At 28.8% G+C, this 22,610-nt stretch overlaps 1 protein-coding gene across 3 annotated transcripts in view; it reads right to left on the reverse strand.

The window, feature by feature from the left end:
• The window catches only part of LOC112689092 (protein prickle-like), a 152,129-nt gene that overhangs the window by 51,060 nt on the left and 78,459 nt on the right, over positions 1-22,610 (reverse strand). Inside the window, exon 1 of one of the 3 annotated variants that reach the window (XM_025562607.1) lies at positions 6,725-7,165. The exons of the other annotated variants lie outside the window; for them this stretch is intronic. Within the exon in view, the coding sequence (XP_025418392.1) occupies positions 6,725-7,053 (329 nt within the window). The 5' untranslated portion in view covers positions 7,054-7,165. Of the gene's footprint in view, positions 1-6,724; positions 7,166-22,610 lie in introns of those variants that run through there. 3 annotated transcript variants of the gene reach the window in all.

Consider the following 22,610-nt stretch of genomic DNA (forward strand, 5'->3'; position numbering starts at 1 on the left):
GGGTCGTTACTGAACTATAGTTTAGGGTAGGTTTTTTTTACGTGGTTTCGCAAGACGTGAAATTTCGTAAAGAGCTCTCGATGCGATATTGAAGCGATTAAACCGAAACGGGTATTATGTACACGTTGAGGGGTGAAGGATAAAAAGGATCAAGCCGGCTTAGGAATGGAAAGAAAAAAGTAGAAGATTTCATCATCATCGAGTAAAAGTGCAGCTGTGGAAGGGTGAGCGCCCTATTGAAGTTTCCCTCGTTTCTTCTGCGTAACCTTTCGCAATACAACTTTTTTTTAAGTGCCTTTTTACGTACAATACTCTTACTTATACAAAAAATCGAACACATTTTCTATGCATAAATTATATTATGTTCTTTTATCAATAAGATAATGTGATTAAATAATAGTGAATTTTCTCTAAATAAATAATTTTTGGATTAAACATAAATAGGTACCTACTTGCATCAAATTCACAAAAATAATTTACATTTAATACTGGTACAAAAAATACTGTATAATAAATTAGACTATAACAGATAATTAAAATATATTTATATATTTAATTATATTAGTTTTACTCAGTTACTATTAACTGTATTAAATATGAATTATAGAGAATAGTATGTTATCCTGTTAATGACAAAATTGTTTTTTAAATACGTATTTAAACTTAATAAGCTTATTTTCGTGTTATGAATCATTTTATGTTATAAAAATTATTTTAGAAACCAATATAACCTTATCATTAACTTAATAATTTCAAAATGTATCTAATCTTTAAATTCAACTATGCTCTTATTACTGAAATCGCACAGTTTTATTTGCATGTAGAACCATGGTTATTCATTTAAATTGAACATCGTATTAATTTGATTTCTAAATAAATATTAAATTGCAGACATGAATAAGCATCATAAATTTATATAAAATAATTTTAAAAATAACTTGACTATAAATACTGTAGTTATTATAATTTTCTTAAATCAGCTTGAAACATTTTTAAATTTAAAGAATGCAAGTAAGAATGACAAAATGAAGACGATTGAAAATATTAATGCGATTTAAATTACTTGTGTATATTTATGCAGGAATATTTAAAATATGGGTGTAGATATAGCGAATAATACAAATTAACGTTAACAAAGATTTGTAAAATATTTTATATTGTTTATAATTAGTTCATTATTTGTTATTACAACACAATTTAAGAAAATGCCATATAATAAATTGTTGTTTAATTGATTTAATTTGATTTTTAATAAAGATATTGGTAAATATAAAATTAGTAGTAACGCAAGTTTCAAAACATTAAATTAATTTGAAATTTTTTAGGTAATGAATTGTAGACATAAGAAATTCTTTTTGGGCATTCAAAAATATGTTATTAAGCTATTCTTGAGATTAACTATCAACAAAAAATTTGTCAACAGGAAATTAATTTATCTGAGTTAAGTTGAATTGACTTTTGGGAAAATATTGGGAAAATATTCAAAGTCAATTCTTTTTTCCCGGGGCTTGTATATCGAGATTTACCTTCGTATATTTAATTGTAGTCATTGAATAGTAACGAATTTCAAACCTTTTTCCTCCAAACAATTGACAATGGTTTCAATGTAACTTTGCAACAAGAATTTCGAATCGCCATTCGTTCAAATCGATCATGAATAACGGCGTTTAAACAAGGGAATAAGGGATCTTTTTTATTGGTGGGGCACACTATTGTAGTAGTTTATGCCGTCACCATTTTAGGGCACTATATAATATATAGTTTTTTTTTCAATATAGCGTGTAAGTGGATTATTCAAGGACCGAATTATATTTTACCGGTAAATTTACAAGGAAATCGAAATTTATACTATTTTCAAGACTTAATCTGCCTAAAGGACCTATGTGTAATGTATTTGAAAACCAACATTTACCATGGGTGGGATATTTATGTGGTCAGTATCTCAAGAAACTTTGGATCTTTTCACCGAGATGATCGCATTAACATCATTCCAATTTTCAAAACTTTAACAAATCCAACCAAATAGTAATAGTTAACATATATATATGACGTATATGTATTATTTTGGTATATACTTAATTTTAAGCAGTTTATAAATCTTGTAATAGTAAACAATTATACGTAAATCATAAAAACCAAATGTGTATTTTTTAATCAATAAAGAGTGTAGAAGTTTTAAAATAATTTATGGATTAAAGAATAGTAATTTGGTAAACTTTTTAATATAAGAAATTAAAACTTTGATTTCTATAATAATTGTAAAAATAATATCTTGAACCTGAAAAACTTTTGAGTTTCACTTGAATTGTCACGAAGGTTTTGTTAAACACAGAAAAAATCTACTCTGGTAAATGGAGTGTGAAATAGTGGGTAAAATATTGAATATTAGAACGGTTCAAATTATCTCTATTGTATATTAGCATTTTTTTTCCGTCGCTAACAGTAATGCTTTATTGGCTTGCAAAACGATTATGCTGAAATAATAGTACCCGTTAGAGGCTTATTTGACAGCTTTCAATATTTATACCACATATATATCGATTATCTGTCTCTTTATTCCATAAAAATCTGTTCGCAAAATTCACGACGTTAAATCAATGTGATGAGAGAGTTCGTGTACGGTATAATATAGGACATATACCTGACATACTGTAAATACTGCATAGTACACAGTATATTGGTTATATTATTTATTTCTACGAACTGTATAGGTCATTAAATTAATTACTCATAGTCGTACATATCTGATGAACAAGTTTAATAAAACTAAATGGTTTCAACTCAGTTGGTTCACTAAATACCATTTTCTATTTTTTTTTTTTTTTTTTTTTATGTTTGTACTTTTAAATTATTTTCATTATCATACGTACAAAAGAAAATATAGAATTTTTATAAATAGATATCGTTGTCTGAAATATTCTTCCAGACGAATGTTTATGTGGAGTATGTTAAAATTTTGAAGCAAACATTTTTAGAATTTTATGTATTGTAGAGTAAATTATTATTTGAATAAAATGAAATTTTGTGCAAAATTTTTATTTGAATCAATACATATTAAATACGTTGGGAATGGTTTAATGGTAATTACAGATTAATATTGGCATAGTTTGAGGATTATAAAACGAAAATTACCAACTATTCCGTTTGTCGATTTAAATCGTAATAATTTCAAAATTTAATAATATATTTAATTTTAATAAATAAAAATAATACAATACGATTTGTTTGCATTTGATGTAATTTTTTAAATATATTTTTTTAAATAGTTTGTAAATAATGAGTAAGTCTTTTTTTTTTTATCTTATATGCGAACAAATTATCTTGATAAAGTATCTGTTTAATCTACCAAAATGTTTTACCCACCGAGTACGTGACTTTCTGAAATATTTAAAAGTTTATATATATTACTATGTATCACATATGTTTGGGTTATTTATTTTTTTTAGTATTCTAATGAGCTATATTTTTTAAAGATACTATCTGAACCGCGTTATATTATTGTATTCACACCATCACAGTGACATGTCATGTAATACTTACATTATTATTATTATTATTTACAAGTTCTTTTGAATACAAAAAAATGTATTTCATAAGCTATTAATCATTTTCATCTTTCCGGAACTCAATATCTATTTTTATTGGAAATAATATTACAAGGCAGTGCACATGCTTTATAACACATATTATTATTTTCCTTTTATGGCATCAAATTTTTAAGTTTAACATAAAACATCGATATTAAATCTCATATTTTAATAAGAAAACGAGCGTATAAAATATTATTGCTTCGCAGTTGTGCTATTGTTGAAGTTGATTTCGTGAAATAATAAAACTGAATTGAGAATTTATGTCTCATAATCTATTTATATTAAATTATTATATTTATTTATATTTTATAACTATTGACGAACTTTTTCTACTGAATCAATATTTTTTAATTGTAGAACATTTAAAATAAAACTTCCATATGAACAATTTTTAAAAACAATTTTTAAAGTTTTTATCAACGTCCAATTCAATAATAGTCGTATACAGGTACTCGTACACAGTTTAAAGTATTTTTTCATAGCATTGAAAATAATTTCAAATCGATATTAGATTGATTTTAATATGTTAAAACATTTTATTTCGTAGTGAGTACCTATTACCACATACATAATAATCTTTTGAGTCATCAAGTTTTTATGAAGTTACAATTTTCAGAGACAATCGGTCAAATTCATCTTAAAAATATAATTTTACGATTTAGTATTGTAAACATTATCGCTCAGTGATCATTATGTAATTTAAATGTTAACACAACTTGCATTCTTTTTTTTTTTTTGCTTTTTATTAAGTTTGATATTTTTAAGCTAGACCATCTACATATGCATAAAATACACAATAGTATATTTCCGAATAAAAATAAATCAAATCATTACGCTATAATTTTAATGGAAAAATGAAATTTATGAGCGTAATTTATCAAAATAATCAAAATAGTTGTATACAACAATAAGAAAGAAGCATCGACAAAGCAATAACAGAAATAAATAAGAAAAATAAATATTTTAAAGAAAAAAAATAGCAAATATGTTGGAATTTATCACAAAAATTGGTAAATAAAAGTGATACCATGTATAGAAATTTTAGCGAAATATTTATTGCCAAAAAGAATGAAGTGCGTATATTTTATCCACATCATAACATAAATACTGAGGTATTAATTATTATATGAACTTTGTAAGTAGGCCAAAAAAGTGTGTACAATTTTTACTACAGAATTATTACGAAGATGAATGTATTTCGAGAACGATAATCACGTAAGAGCTTGTGAACTAAAATGTATTAAATGTTTTATTCAGGACTGGTACTATAATATATTAAAATTATATTTGGACATGAATTACGTTTTGTTGAGGTAAGTTCTTTTAGCGATCGGAAATGCACATTCAACACGATAGCGTACATGTAATCCTACGTTTTATTTATTTGCATTCGTAATCTATTCAGAAGTTTCTCGATACCTACTTGTTTTTGATCGGATAACGTAGGCGTATAATTAAAATAAAAACCGATTGAGTTTTTTGAGTTCACCTTTATCCCATACATAGGCCACTTATACGTGTTTAAATTTAAAATATATTGTTTATAACTATTTTTCATCAGTTGTACACAGTGGCGCAGCTAAGATTTTCTGAAGGGGGGTGTTAATTATAATTATTAAATGTTATATATAATACGTACAAATTAAAACATAATACCTGTAATAGAGATGTAATGTATATTCGAATTCGGATAGCTTTACCATAAATTATTCGAATATTTGACTATTCGAATATCAGTATTCGATGCTACAATACCTATTATTATTAAACGTTTTGTGTTGCACGAAAACGTAAACGAATAATTTTCGTCACGTATTGTCGCAATCGCGATAATGTTAACCTGTATATATGTAATTAGTATTGTGCATTATTTTATATTTCATATTGTATTATCGATTTACCTATATTCCTATAATAATGTAATATATGATACGGCTCAAGGGGGGTGTCATATCTACCAAACACCCCCCTTGTATACGCCACTGGTTGTACATAAATAATTTAACATCAACAAATTAAATATCTACAACTCGAGTTCAAATAAACATCAATCGTATTAAACTAGCAAAAATTAATAACTAACTATATTTTGATAAAAACACGAACGAAATGTAACGATGGCTTTGAGTATCGAATCACGTTATATTTTATGTCTTATTAAAAAAAAAAAAAAATCATAAAAATAAAAATTTTAACAAGAGCAATTTTCTTACCCGGGAACTTTTTAATTTCTTCTGAGCACTACAACGAGGATATAAAATCATTAATAATTCTACGATAACCGGTAGAGGCGTTGAAAATTTTTTACAATGCATAAATGAGACTGTATACTGAATATTTTGTTCCCGTGTTGAAAGGACGTATTAATATGCATTAAATAATTAAGACGAGTTTCTGTATTCAAGTGCGACAGGGGATTTTTTTATCCTGCACGGTTATAAAATCGATCGTTTGACTTGTAGTAAACATTATTTAACAATAGAGTTACGCGACGCGAATGAGTAAAACAGAAAACTGCAATTGAAAAACTTATGAAATGATACAGTTGGTGCAGTGCGCGCCAACTACACGGGTCATAGTTGTTATTTTCGCGCTCGAGACAAAACTTAATTCATGCGTCTCCGTATTATCTAATCCTACTAACAGCAATCTTACGGAGTTCCTATCCGCATGGTAAAATAAATTTAAAAATTAAATGCATTTTTTTTTTTTACGTTTCGTTTTGATTTTTGCTACTGTTCCATAAACGTCGGTTCTCGAGCGGTTTAAATTAGGTTTTCAACCTAATATCAAACCTTTTGTGCTTTCGAGCTGAAAACTCTGCTCGAGCACGCCCGGTATAAGCCAGTTACGTGCGGTCTGTATACAAAATATGTGTAAAGAGAAAATTGTCGTCCAATACCGGGGACCGTAAACATGTGTGACCGAAGAAATTAGCGTTCGAAAAGTGGTTCGGTGCTGTACGGCAGTTCACGTGTATAACTGGTGCGTACAACGCGCGCGCGCACCCTGCACCCCCTGAAGTATCGCTACGAACGATTATAAGAAAATGGGCCGAATCGGCTCGCACATTCGGGGCACCATCGTCGCGGGCGGTGTTGAAAGCGAAGAGAGAAGACGGATGCGACACTAACCTATCGTCGCGGCGCGACGCGTCCGGTCGGGGCGGCGCGAACGACACGGTGGACGTGCGCTGCAGTTCCATGACGGTAGCAGTTCCGCGGCCGGGGAACGCGGCCGACGACGGCGACTTTTTCGCCGCCCCGTACAGCTGCCTGTAGTACTTCTCCTGGTCGCCGTACATCCAGCACACTTTCCACCATTGGCGGCACATCAGCACGTTGGACGCGGCGGTCGACTTGGTGGCCGCGGGCGACGCGGTGGACGCGGTGGACGACGGGCCGGCGGCGGCGGTGGTAGTCATCGCGGTGGTCACCTCGTGGTACACGGACACGACACCCATTCGCTGGGCGGCGAAGGGAAACGCAAGAAGACGCGAAATACTCCGTCGCACGGGACGCGCGGCCGCTGTGCTGCGCAGGCTACCGGTCGGTCTCGGACACTGCGGTCCGCGTTGCCGCCGAGCGCACACGGTCACCACCGCCGCACCGCCTCCTCCTACCCGTCCACGGTCGAAACGCACACGCACGCATCACGCGTGGTGGGGGCACGTACCCGGCGGCGGATCGGCCTCCTGCGACCGTCCTTTTCCGTTCGCGCGCGCAACGACGACGACGACGCCGGTACATATTTCCCTCCGACGGACGCCTCGCGTGTACAGGTGCACGCAGGTATGTTTACACGGTTCGGCCGTAAAATTAGACGGTCCGCATTCGCGCGCGCAGGTACCTAATCGCCACTACCTGCACCGGGTGCCCACGTGCGCGTACGTGCGCCGCAACGGTCCCCAGGGCCGGGACAGCATCTCCATCATGTTGTTCTGGTATTTTTTTTCCTTATCGTTATTATTTTTTTTTTTTCCATTATTTTTCCCCTCGACGGATCCGACGCGGTGAAATGCAATGCGAGACCTTCGTAACAATACGACCCGTAAGAACGGACGCCGTGTAGGGTCGACAGGGTACTCCGAACATGGAATACCTTCGCGCGTGTGTCAGTGCGACCGAACACTGCACCGGTGGCATTATGACGTGCGCACGTAGAAACCTTATCCGAGCGCGCGGTGAGGGTGACGCGGTTCTCGGACGCACAGCCGCTGGGAGGGTCGTTCGTTTTACGTTCGTGCGCAACGGTTTCCCCGACGCGTCACTGGCAGAGGTGGAACTAGGAATTTTAACGCCCGGGGAAAATGTTACGATCACGCCCAATCACAGACCAATAATCGAATACTCTTCTCGAGAATTTTTTTCTACTAATTAATATGCAATTATATTGAGTTTTAACCCAATATCAGTATTCAACAAAGTTAATAACATCGAATCGGTCGTTAATAATTACAAAAATTACACGCTCTAAAATCGTACGACCGCGAAGGAATCACCGTCCTCCACCCACTAGTACCGTCGCTGGTCACTGGCCGTTTAACCGATCGCGTTCCGAGAGGCATTTTTCGGCCGGCACGTTCCCGGGTCGATTCGACGTCACGGGCACCGTGACGATGTCGACGAATTAACCGACCGCGCGCGCCCCGTCGGAGACGCACGCCGTCTCGCGTAACGACTCATTACGCGTCGAGCGTTTCGATTACGTGACGACCACGACCACGGCGATTCGCGCTGCTGCTTTGCAATGGAAATGGTTTTCCGTCGAAGACGTGACAAACGTGCCGTCGCCGAACGACAAAACGTTCCTCGAAATGTTCCTGTTGACGAGGTGCATGTGTTTATGTGTTATGAAATAATAGTGCTGCGCGTGACGTGTAGTTAATTGTTTTCGACGATGTGCCCACGCGGATTTTTCTCCTGCGAGCACATATTTCCGCCTAATTCAACGCGCCCCGTAAAACGATTGCACGTTCGTAGAAAACCGCGGTCACCCGAACGCATAACATTCCGAAAACACCGTTTTGTCGATATATCGATCCCGAGTTGATTTCGAGGCACTTAAACAAAGTGTTTTCGAACAAGAACTATTATCACCAGTACAGTCTAAGGTCAGTAACATTTCATTATTTTTTTCCTAACACTTCACGTATAAAGAAAGTTAAAAGAAAAAAAAAAATGATTATAAATATCAATGTTTGATTAAAATAAAAAATAATAAAATTAAAATATTAAAGTTAAACGTTTTTCAATTATTTACGACTTAGGTGAAATTTTAAAACATTATTTATAAGGCGTGCAAGATTATCAATTGATCATAATTAATGGTTCTATAGGAGTGCGCAGTTTTAAGTCAGAGGCAGAGAATATTTTTATCGGTCCATTTTGTTCATACAAGCGGCATAATATTAGACATAGTTTACTGTAGAAGTGTGTAGATACTGTTTGATTTTTTAACCTATTATCTATTAAAACATAGAAAAGATTAGCTTGATAATTCAATGCGCTTTTTGGATAAACAAATTTATTTTTTAATGAGCATTATACGATAGCCCATTTTAGACTGTTTGACCCTTACAAATCTATTTAAACCGTTCAGGGGTAGCAAGAGCATATACCTGCTATCTTTGTGCGTACTCCTATGAATGGTTTATATAAATTGAAAAATATATCATTCATGTTTTTACAAACACTTGGATTAATACATTTACTTATATTTTAATGATTAAATATTTCTAAATAAAGAGCCAAGTATGTTGTTTACATGTTATTATTATAATATTATAATTGTATATTAACACGGTATATTATTTTAACAATAAAGATATAGAAAAATTTTCTACGTATGCAATACTAGCTTTTGGTGTGCTAAAAATGTTGACTAAAAAAGATCTTGGAGCTCAATTATTGATAAATCAATATCAGTATTTAATATACATTTTCTAATTTTATATATGAAATTTCAAGGTATTTTATATTTAACATAAATATGAATGATTGATTAACTTTTTTAAAGTAATAAGTATTTTATTTTATAATAACAAAAAATACATAATGGATACACATACTCGTATAATATAATATCATAAGATCTTATAATGTAATAATTGTCATTAATACTTTTAAAACGTAATACCTATCATCTTATATTCTTACGATAAAAAATAGTAAATATTCTTTGAGTACTAAGTGTTATGATAGTTAAATGATTAATAATCATAACAAATATCAATATCATCTGCAGTCATTAAGAGTACATATACAAAGATAAATATGTTCGTTTATTAACGATTATTATAGAATACACAAAAATGTAACCATCGAAATTCAAATAATAATTGTTTTATCAAAAAAAGTAATTATAAAATATGTAGATATACTTAAAAATAATGATAAGTGTATATTATTATAAGTAATAAAATTAGCTTTTAATAAAATCAATATAAAATGAAAAATAGCTTTACATTGTATTTGTTATGCTAATAATATTGTAAAAGCATAAATTCCAACAATGTTTTGATACTTTAATTAAATGAAAAATTTCAGATAAAATTGTTTTAGTGAGGTTAACCCTATAATTTGAACTGATTTTATTAAAACTAATGTACTCAAAAAATATACTATTAAAAAAAAAAAAAAACATATTTTATGGTAAAAATAAACTATAATTAGATGTATTATAAAATATTATCGACATTTATGTTAATAAAAAAAAAAAAAAAAACTATTGATTATACTTACTTCTTTTATTAAAACAAACAGAAATTTTATGAAAAAATAATAGTTACCGTAACTAAATATCATACTTTATTTTACTATAATTTAGTGTAAAAAAATGTTAAAATATTATAAGACTACATTAAACATAAGGTTTAACTTACTTATAAAACTAAATAATTTTTTATTTTAAGAACCGGTTGTTATTAGTTATTGAGATTTTAATGCTCGAAAATTAAATTTAAAATTAGTAAAGAAAAACTAAATTTTTTTAATAAACTAAACTCGAGGTAATTTTGTTCAGCTTGAATAATTTAGCTCACAAAATAATGACTATTTAATGTATATAAAAAATATATACTTTCAATAATATTAATAAATGTATAATATTTAGTTACTTTGGCTATGGTACGACGATATTCTATATTAATGGGGTTTAATGAAATGAAAAAAAAAAAGGATAAAACTTTCTAGAAGCTGTCGGATATTTCCTTGGTCATAAAAAAGACTATAAAAATTGTAGTTTTTTGAAGGAAATAGGCAGCTCATAAAAGTTACTGAATTTGAATTATAACATAAATAATAAGAGCAGAATAATATTATATTTAATAATGTAAAGAAAATGGTTCTATTAAATTTTGAAGCTTATTCATCTCCAAGATACGTTTTTATATCGAAAGTAGTTGATAAAAAAGTTAAAGCCAAATCAATATATTTTGTCTTTATGTATTTAATATAATATTTTTCAGTAAAGTAGGTATTATTCTTTTCGAGAAATAATAATAATTTGGAAATTTGCAGCAATTTAAGTTTATTGTAATACAATTTTTTTTTCTATAAATAACTCATAATATGATTACTTATCTAATTAAGGATAGGGGGGGGGCTATCAAGAGAAAAATACTGCAAAAGGTGCAAAAGGCTTCGGGATAATATTGCATAGTTTAAACTTCCCTTTAACACAACAGTCTAAATAACGGTTTAGTAAAATGAAAAAAAATATATTCATTTATAGTTATTTTCATTTGACATTAACGAATTTCTAAAATAATGAGTAATTACTTTCATAATTTATATTCTTATTTTAATATAAAATCAGAAAATATATAACATATGGCTTACAAATGATTGTATCACTCATAATACCAATTTTATTATTTTTATTTTTATTTTTTAGGTTTGGTAAAATGGAAAATTATATTTTACACTAACCTAATTGTATGTAAAACGAATGAGATTGTCTTACTTTATAATATTATTATGATTGCATAACAATGAAACACAAATAGCAACATAGTTACTGACTGTTTCCTAGGCGAGGCAAATATTTAATAAATTAACAAACGATAAATATGCGTAAATAACTAATTTTTTATGAGTCATTTGTAAATTTAATTTTATTACTGGTTTTATGTCATTGTATTGTTGTGACAAAAAAGTAGCTGAATTTTATAATTACTTTTGATACATCAAATATGGTGAATGTTGAAGGTTAAGTGTTTAGCAGGTTTATATTTTATTTTACTTTTGAGTTTGCTATAAAATTTTACAAACATATAGGTAATTATAAGTCATAAAATAGTGCACTTTTGAAGAAAAATTTGTATTATAATATAATTAAGTAATGAAAAATACATAGATTAACAAAAAAAAAAACAAATTTGATCAATAAAAATGAAAGTTACTTATATGTGAAATGTATTCTTACTAATAATTTGACCAAACAATCACAAAGTATGAAAAATTACTTTTACGTAATTTTATAATTTTTTATTATTTAATATATATTATAATATTGATGAAAAATTGTATTTCTACATAAACGATTAAAGAAATTCTTACGTATATTTATGTTATTCTTCTCGAATTAAAAAATCCACGATAATCAGTAAGTCATTAATAAATATTATAAATAAATCTCAAAAACATAAATAATTTTAGATACTGATTTATTTATTTAAGTCCGGGATGGATACATGGCAATTATGATAATGAAATTAGTGTAATATGTAATCTTAAATGGGTTTAAATTCCATAAATTGAATATTTATAATTGCATTGTTATGAATAAATGTTAATATTATTCATGTATCATTTTTTTTCTGGTTATCTAAAAATATTTCAAACCAATTTCACATGATAAGATTGATTTTAATACAAGTTTCTTTCATTGCAAGTATTATTTATACTTTATATGGATTTTTGTAATAAATCACACACATTACACACATATATCGACAATTATGAAAATATTTTAACTTAATTATATAAATAGTATGTAATAATAACTAATAGAGGGTTAAATTTATTATTGATAATAAATTAATATTAAAGCTGGAACTTGATGCAATTACTCATCGTTATCAAAACTGAATTAAATAGAGTTAAACAGCAATGCGATTGATTGCACATAATACGTAATTTACATATATAGACATTTAAAAACCACTGTCTATTGTTTTCCAGTTGGTAAACTGAAGACAAAGTTCTACAAAATAGGAAATAGCGGTACTATATAGCGTACAATGTAAAGTACGAGTTTTGCTAACTTTGTTCGAATATCGGTTTCTTGGTCCACGTTTACGTGTGAAACCATCGGCCTTGTTCTGGTCATCTCCATTACAATGCCCTCATCGCAAAATCCGGTGAGCTGTGGACTATAAAGTTTTTTCGTACCGGGAATATTGCGACCGTGAACAATACGGGTCCGTTTTGTTATCCAATAACCCGAGGACGTTAAAAGCTGGTCATTGTTTCGATTATAAGTTGTGATAATAAATTACGATTTCTTTGGTATAATATATACGAACGAGGAAGATCCTCCGGACGCCTCAATAAACGGTTTTGAACCTGCAGGCTATTTATGCCGCCGTAAAGTTTGGTACACATCGATCGGTTTATTGCGACGTAATAAAGTTTATTGTTTATTTTATTTCATACGTATATTGTAAATATTTTTATTTTGTTCTGCGACTCTTCTTGTTCCGACACCAGGAAACCATGATACACGATTGCATTGAAGGAAATACGGTGAGAGGCCGCAGTAGTCAGATCACAGAACTCGATATGCATGTTCAATTTCGACCCTACACATCAATGATAATAGCATTTAATGTAAATGCTCAAAAAAATAAAAAAATAAATTTTAAAAAAAAAAACACAATTTCCTGTAACAAATGAAATATATATGTAGTACATGAGTACATATTTTGGTGCGGATTACAGATGATGAAAATAAACCATGAGCCTCGATGCCAGATTTATTAAGGCATACAAAAAATTTCGTGCTTTAGTGTGATTCAATTGTTAGAAAATTGGTGTACTTTGATTAATTCAGTTGTAACTCATAGAAAATTATTCATAAACAATAGTTGAAAGTAATTCCACTCCACTTAAGTAGTACTGATCATTTTAAATTGTATCAATGGTAATTGATAACATTGCGGTTGTTTTTACTTCATTCGTGTTATCGTTGAACACAAAAGGTGATTTAATTAATACTTTTTCGAAAAAGTATTCTGTGATTGTTTGTAATATGATATACAATATTCAACCCATACATTGTACTCGTATAAATGATACAACTACTGGACTCATGGTTCTTAGTAAAAATCATATTTTTTTTTTTTGTTGTACTTAATGTGTTATGTTATAACATGAATATATACTTGTTCATAAGTGATATTAATTATTGGTTATGTAGTCATAACAATAGAAATTGTATTATTATGCTTGTTAACTTTTTAATAATAAAGGAATCGATAATCATACATACGAGTACATATAATAAATATATATTATAATACGTAATATATGATTAATAAAACGGTTCTATAATTAATTTAAGAAAAAAATTATTTTTAAATTAATAACGACTGGTTTCTTAAACCCTTTACTATAGTTATTACTTCTATTCCAATATTTTCCAAAGCTAATATGTTTTGTATTTTAAACTAATTTTTGCTTTTTTTTAGTAAAAAATAAAATTCAAATATTTTTTTTAACTTAACGGAAAATTGAGAATAATTTATCGATACAATAAATAAGAAAAATTACTTCTTTATTCTGGATTATTGCATACATTCAAATAATGCAAAAACATTAAAAACATTAAAAATATAAACATTTATTACAAGTCATACAATAATTAAATAAACACATTCATTGAAACTATTCAATTTAAAATAATTTTTAACGAGCGGCTTTATTATATTATATTGTCTCTAGTTATATTTGCTTTCCTTTAAAATATAAAATAAATATATATAAAATAAATCTATAAATCTTTAAACTTGCGTCTGAATCGCATTTATTAAACTGAAAACTTTACAGGTTCCTTTTAAGAACAATACAATTTGGTTAAGTCAATTAAGAATTATTGAAATTAAATATATGTAAGAGTATAAAATAGGAAAAAAATTGATTTATTAAATTTTTTAAACAAACTAAAAGCCTATTCACACAGACATATGTGTATTTGTAGTTTTTACATACTAAATTTAATATATGGAGCGTTATTACCATACAGTGACCTATTAAATAATATCTATGAAATATAAATTATCAGATAAAAATATATTGAATCATTTTTGAAAAAAGCTATCATCAAAATTAATTTGAAACTGAGTTTTGTTACTGAGTAAAATATATCAAATAAGATTACGGAAAAAATACTTTTATAACTGGAAAATATAGTTGATTGTTTCAATAATTTATATATTACACATTTTATTTTAGGTTTTATGAAAATTATATTTTTTTACTAACACTAATGTTGTATTAGACATTTATCCACTATTGTTCTTTTCAAAATATCTTTGTCGTAAATTTTTTTTTTTTCGTATTTTGATGGTAGAATTAACTAAACAATGTATATATATATATAGTTTTTAATTAGTAATTATTTTAATAAACCTGACCGATTTAATAATTATTATCCCTATTATAATTGTAATTAATTAAGTTATGCATTTTACAGTTAATCCTATTATTTTTGTATTGACTGTTTTACAATAATTCTATAAATGTAATTTTCCAATTATCCATGTACACGTATTTCAACGTTTCCCACGTATTGATACATTTAAAATTAAAATTAAACACTTATTATAAAAATCGTTTTAATAAAAATGTAATTGAGTTTATGTAATAAAAACCAAAATAGTTAATTTTAGTTTAAATCATTATTGATAACCTTACTGTGCAAATATTTTACCTCGTATTCTCAATATTTTCAAAACCTTCCGTCATAAGCCACAGGATTAATATTAAAAATACTTATATTCATATTACGACATTAGTAAACCCGTATTTGACCATTTTGCCATATTTCAAGTCATATTATAATTTCCTATGTTTATACAAGTAATTATGTTAATTCATGGAAATACTATATCGATTTTTGTATTATTTTACGATCGTGGATTTGCTGATATTAATTTATTAAAACACACCTATATTTATATGGATAAAATATCAAATCCCAAATACTTTATTATATTTTTACTACCTAATGGAATTTCAACATAACTATACGAATTTTTGAATATTACCAAACTATATTTTTTTTAGTATTTTAAACGAAAATTATAAATAGTGTAAATAAAGGTATAATTATTAATAATATATTATGATTATATCATTAAAATCTAAAGTTAAAAACGGTATTCCTTTTATAAAATAATAAATATCTAGTGTTACCTATCTAATATTAATTAAAATATAAAGGTACTTACATCGAAAATTTAAGAGCATAAAAATGCAAAAATATTACCTCCACTTTCGACTCAATACTGGTGTTTTTCATACGGATAATTTTGTATTTTTTAAATAATTAAGATGTATCAACAATGCAAATATAGAAAGTACTCATAATGCGATTTTGTAGATTTGATTTTTCAGTCCTTATATAAGACACAATGGTATTTATGAAATTATAAGGTATACATTATAATAATTAATAACGATATCCAAAGGTATATATCATAATTAATTTATAGTTTAGAATTTGATTAGTTTTTGGCGATGCATATTAGTTTTAACCAAATGCCGTTTTGGGGTATTTTTATACAGATGCATCGTCTGATTTGCAGCTAGTTCACTTAGATTTAATATCGATGAAACGCCGACAACTGTGCATCTATAATATTATGGTGGCATGGACTTTGGCGAGATTTGCAGTGTTCCTGTATTATACATATATTCAAAGGTACATTTAATCGAATATTTGGTTCCCAAAAAGTACTGTTGTTTCCAATAAATCAGCGGCGTCCACCCCTTCGTTTCGGAAGTCTAGTGTATACGCGCGCGAATTTGTATATATGTGTGTGTGTGTGTGTGTGTGTAATGAGTCATATATATATGATACGTATAGAGCTCCACTTTTTCCGTGTATGCATTCGCGCGCTCCAACCCAAACCTAGACAATTATAAAATGATAATTTTTATGTTCGGATGCCTCGTATACGTTTAAGAATATGGTGCTCGTGATGTCATATTCCCGCGGTGTGTACCTGGGGGTGCCCATGAGCTTAATATCGATCTCAAAAATTAGAAAGCACGCGTTATGGTATTGCGCACAGATATAATGAGCCCTCGACGCCACGAGTGGTTTCGATGATGTAAAATGTTATAGGTACACCGTACAGTATATATGCCAATATGTTTATATACTCGTGGGTGGTTTTCGGTAAATAATTATTCAAACGGTCTGTTAAATCATTAATAGGCCCGTAAACACGCGCGTGCCCGTAGGTGTAATCAAGTAAAACATGACGAACCCACCGTCGTTGTGTCTCGACGATACAGCGATGTGTACCGATAAGTACATTATTACGTACCCGAAATACGCGCGCCAAAAATATTTTCATACCGTACCGCGTACGACGGTTGAAAGTAATAATCGTATGAACGGCGATTTGATGATGTGCGGTGAACAAGCATTACAACCTCGTGGTGAATAAAAACCGAACGAAACGATTACAATAATAATTTTAATGTGCTGCAGTCAGTATCATGTACGCCGTATCGCGCATAAATGATTACGAACTTTATTGTACTAACGTTATCGATGTTCTATAAAGCGTACAAATGAAAATTAATACGATGTACAGAATGTACACACATATGTATCATTGAATACTTTGAAAACTTTGATAAACGCGCATGGTGCCGCGGTGTACATGATAATGTTTGATTTTAATCGAGTTCTCGAAATTCTTTCAGTATGAAAAGTTGTGATAGCAAAATGATTGCTACCATTAGCCGTATATAAATTACAATATAGTAGCACATATTTCTTCGACATATTGTAATCCGCAAGCAAGTCTCGTCAGCGTTACCTCGGGGTATCATGCAGAAGTCCTATAAACGTATATCACAACGGGACGTATAGTAACCATTATATTACATTACATCACGTGGCGGTAAAATATTGAACACTAAAAGTTACTTCCAAGATGACTTTTATGCTTATATATTGACTTGCCGTGCACGAGGTACCGAGGAAAATATAATTCGGAAAATATGAGATATGCTTGTCACGGTCAAGTGGATAAAGCATCTAACGCAGCCGTTTCGAGTAAGAGTTAGCCGCATTTGCGTCTCTTGTAAGTATAGTACACTTCATCCAGTATAACCATAACCATAAAAACAAGCAGAGGGTAGAATAATATTTTTCAAAACTTATATACATATTATGCAATGAATCGTACAATCCCTCTTTCTTCTACGTCATCATCATCAGAATCATCATCATAATCATCATGAACATCATCATCATCATTATCATCATTCGCCATAATAATGTTATGTCACACTCGATTTCGTGATCACATACTTTTATAAATCAAATACTCTCATATTATAACGAAAACAAACGACTGTATCGCATGCATCAAGTTTAATCATCGCTATTGATATATGGTTAAATTTTAAATATACAATTTATAACTGTACAAAAGTAGTATAAATTATGTTTCCGATTTTTAAGTTTCATAAATCATAAATTAGTAACAGACGAAAAAAATAATTGAACGTATTATAAATAATTATACGATTTACGTATTATTATTATATTTTCTAAAAAAAAAAAAAAAAACGTTTAATATACACATCAGAGGAATATTTTCAAAACATTCGTAGTTTTGCTTTGAAATGGTGCTGTAATAAAAAGTCATTTTCATGGTAATTTTTTCTGAATTGCGTGATACCCTTAATATAATAACTAACTACACAAGCCATAATTCAATAAAATCATAAATACCTACGCAATGAAACGAGTAAACTGCCTATTCGAGAGAGAGTTACAACTCAAGTTATTTATTACTCAATAAAATAAAAGTTTTAAGTTTAAATATGCCTGTTGATTAGTAATTTTCTCTAGATTTCACATTTTTCCAGCAAATTATAAAATATAAGTATATATATAGTATGTATATATGAGAAAATTACATACAATATTTGTTTTAATTATTCTATGATTTCAGCTTAGAAAACATATAGAATATGACATTTTCCTGGCGACAAGTACATTAACAACGATTACTAATTAACCATATATGAACATAAAAAAAAGATTGCGAAAGTGATTGCAAAAAAAAAAAATATAATAAAAAAAAAAAAATACGTAAAACATTACAACGATAACAACCAGTTCTAAAATCATAAGTCGACGACTTAGTATTACGCATTTTTGTATAATATATTCTAGATGTCGTAAACCTGCACGTAAGTATAAATGAATATGTTAAAACCAAATATATATAATATACCTACATCTGTATTTATCATTTTGACGCTTTGTCGTGGCACACGTCAATATAAATCGGTCTATTTTTAATCAGTACAGAAAAACTTCCTACGCGCGTAGTACGTAATATGTTTTACGATTATTATTATTTTACTGGACAACTGGTTACTAAATTATTGCGGACGTGATTACGCCTCTGTGTTCGCGCGTATTGAAAATCGATCAGCTGACTGCAATATCTTATAAGCATATTATGTTTATGTTCGATCAAAAAGTGTGCGATTAGATTATTTTACGATGTAATTTTCAAGTGCGAAAATAATAATTATGCTATAATTATATAAAAAAAAAAAAATTCAAACGATTTAATCGTTTAGTCATTTTAAAAATAATTGAAAACCAGAATTCTGATTCCAAATGTATCGTTACAACACCAATACGATGTTTAATACCTTATTTAAAACGCTTAAACTAAATATCACATAAAGACGAGTTCCGATTAAAATGTAGATTTTACATGTCTTATTCGTCAATAACAAATGTGTAGATATATTTCTCAACTAAATATTTGTATTTACTATTTACTCACAAAGATACGTAAACGGAATAGAACTTATAAAATTAAATTAAGAAATTTATCTGAATTGGATTCTCACATTACGAATTAATGACGTTTAAATTGTGTATTATAAAAGTATAGTTATTTATTGATTGTGTAATATAATTTAATCGACTTTTGATAATTTCAATAATTTCTAACACGTGTAAGGTGTAAAGAATTATTATAAAATATAAGTATGCTTCATTGTTATATATTGCTGTTACAGAAATGTATTTCATTCTTTGTGTATGATATAGGTATGTAGCTGAAAGTAAAACCATATATTATTATGCAAATTGGTAAATATATACTTTATATAATACATATAATCGTAGGTACCTACGATTATTTTGAAAAGAACGTTTTTAATATCAAACAAAAAAACCCTGAAGAAATATCACACTACACAATTGATTTGAGAAAATAAAAACTGTACGCTTTTACAAGAAAATAATGTATCTTTCGACCTTTTATGTTTTACATTCCTAACATGAATAAAACTTGCGATAAAAAAATGTTTAGGTTAAATAGAGAATTAAATGTAATAAAATAAAATAAAATGTATGCACTAATATAGTTATATACGCATAAAGCGTATAAAGACATTTTACTAATTTATACTAATAGATTAACCGAAAAAAATATAGTAAATTTTTTTTAAGCGTACATTTGTGTCCACAGATTTTTTATCGGACAAGTTATAAAGTTATGAGTTAATGGATATAATTATTCATGCTAGAATTCAAAAAAAAAAAAAAAATGTTTTACAAATACAAGTTTTGTATGAATAACATGATAAATTTAGCAAATAACTAGTTTTCCATTTTATTAAATAACGAACTTATGTGACAAATTGACGAGTATATATTAAATGTTTTATTTATATATTTCATAAATCCATAGAATTTATACACAGCTTCTATAAAATCAGCAACTCAACAGATTGTATCATTATTTTCAGAACTAGGATCTCTCTAGACCACCCTAGCAATTTATGTGACAAGTAGGTATAGTGTAACTGTCGCGAACAACTGGTGGGTAGTAGTTAAGTGAATTTATAGTAGGTATATTAGTATTATGACTATTGTCTAAATTCAATTTAAAATACAAATTATATCAATTTATAAAACGTATCCTCACTATATCTAGGACCATATTACATTCAATATTCATGTTATGATAATTATAAATAAATAACGATTAACATAAATTATTCGAGAAAATTGTTATGGTATTTCAATGTCGTTTTAATATACTATACTAGACAAATATTTAAAATAATGTATATTTAATAAGTTGACAATTATTAAAAAAAAAAAAATGAAGAACAAAACTCAAAAATGTTTCAATACCACATGTAATAATTTAAAATTTCATTTTCATTTTTCATGTTTATTATTCGATTGCATATTATTTTCAATAACTCAATATCAAGAAATGTCTCAACCAGATGTTTTGTATATTTTTAAAAAAACAGTCTATAAATATAAGAATAAAAATAGTGATGGAAAATGTTTATTCTTTTATTTGCACTTTTAGAGCGAAACCTGAAAGAGTAACTGTATTCGAATAAAAGGTATTTTCAGTAAGATATTATATAAACACGAAAAAAAATAGGAGAACGAGTACCCGCGATAAGGGCGATATTTTTTAAATTTCTATAACCTAGGTTGTTTTCAGACCATATTTCAGCTTTTATATATTTTAACTTATATATTTGTGAAAAAAATAACAAAATTCAAGATGAGAAATAGATCAATTTTGAAGATAGAATTTTTGTTAGTTATTATTGATTAAACATATAAATATATTTAATCAATGTAGTCACATTAATATACTAAGTTTAAAATATTCTTAGTGGTAACATACTATAAAATTGTTGAAAATTGTTGAAAAATACGATATAATATGATATCCTTTGTTGTTCGAAATCGATACTTCGGAGGAATCTGTATGGAAACTAAATAAATAAAAATGAAAGCTTGTATGAGTTTTATAAACAAAATATGTTGCTAATAATGTAGACTTGCAACTAAATAATTTGAGCTATCTAGGAGAAGTACACGAAAAATATTTTCAGTTACCTAATGAGAATTTTTTTTTAAGAAATAGCCTAGTCTTCTATTAAAATAATGTTTATAGCACTATAAAAAGCAATATAGTAGATGATATTAAACGAAAATAGAAAGTATAAACTAACAACTAACTACTAAAAGTAAATAACTATTTGTCATCGTATAAAGATCAGAGTACAGTGGTAGAATTGATTGCGTAAAAAAAAAAAATAACTGCATAGATAATGCAACTTTTCTTAGTATATTTTTAATTGATTAATGTCTTCTTATCGATATTTGCATATCATATGTGCGTTTTTTTTTTTTTTTTTTTGATGAAATGCGTATACCTACGTAAAATTAAGACTTTTATCGTTTTTATTTAAATGCGTGGAAGGTAGTTTACGAGTAATTACGTGCGAGTACTACAGCGTGTAAGTAATATTTTTCCCTTAATAAATTCTTAAATAAAAAAATTACTTATTCGATATTAAAAAAATAAAAATAAATATACTGTATAATGATGAATAAGTACCACTCTACTGTTATGTGTCCATGTCAAATAAATATGAAGTTATTTTTTGGTATACAACCTTAAATACTCAACCACTTTTTGTTGATCATCCTTTGTGCTCTCTTAAAGTCGCATGGAAATTATTTGGTGGTAGTCAGACAAAAGCTAAAACAGCAACGCGGACTTAACGAACTGTAGAATATATATTTGAAATGTTTTTTCTGTGCGGCGAATGTTCCATGGAGGCAGCTGTATCGTAAATGGAATCTTATTGTTCGCTGACGAATTTAAATATTTCGGCTCGATAGACGGATGCAGCGGTTGACGGTCTTATGAATATATATATATATATATATATATATATATATATATATATATATATA

The sequence above is a fragment of the Sipha flava genome, unplaced genomic scaffold (assembly GCF_003268045.1).
Source record: "Sipha flava isolate LNK unplaced genomic scaffold, YSA_version1 42_pilon_pilon, whole genome shotgun sequence".
NCBI lineage: Eukaryota > Metazoa > Arthropoda > Insecta > Hemiptera > Aphididae > Sipha > Sipha flava.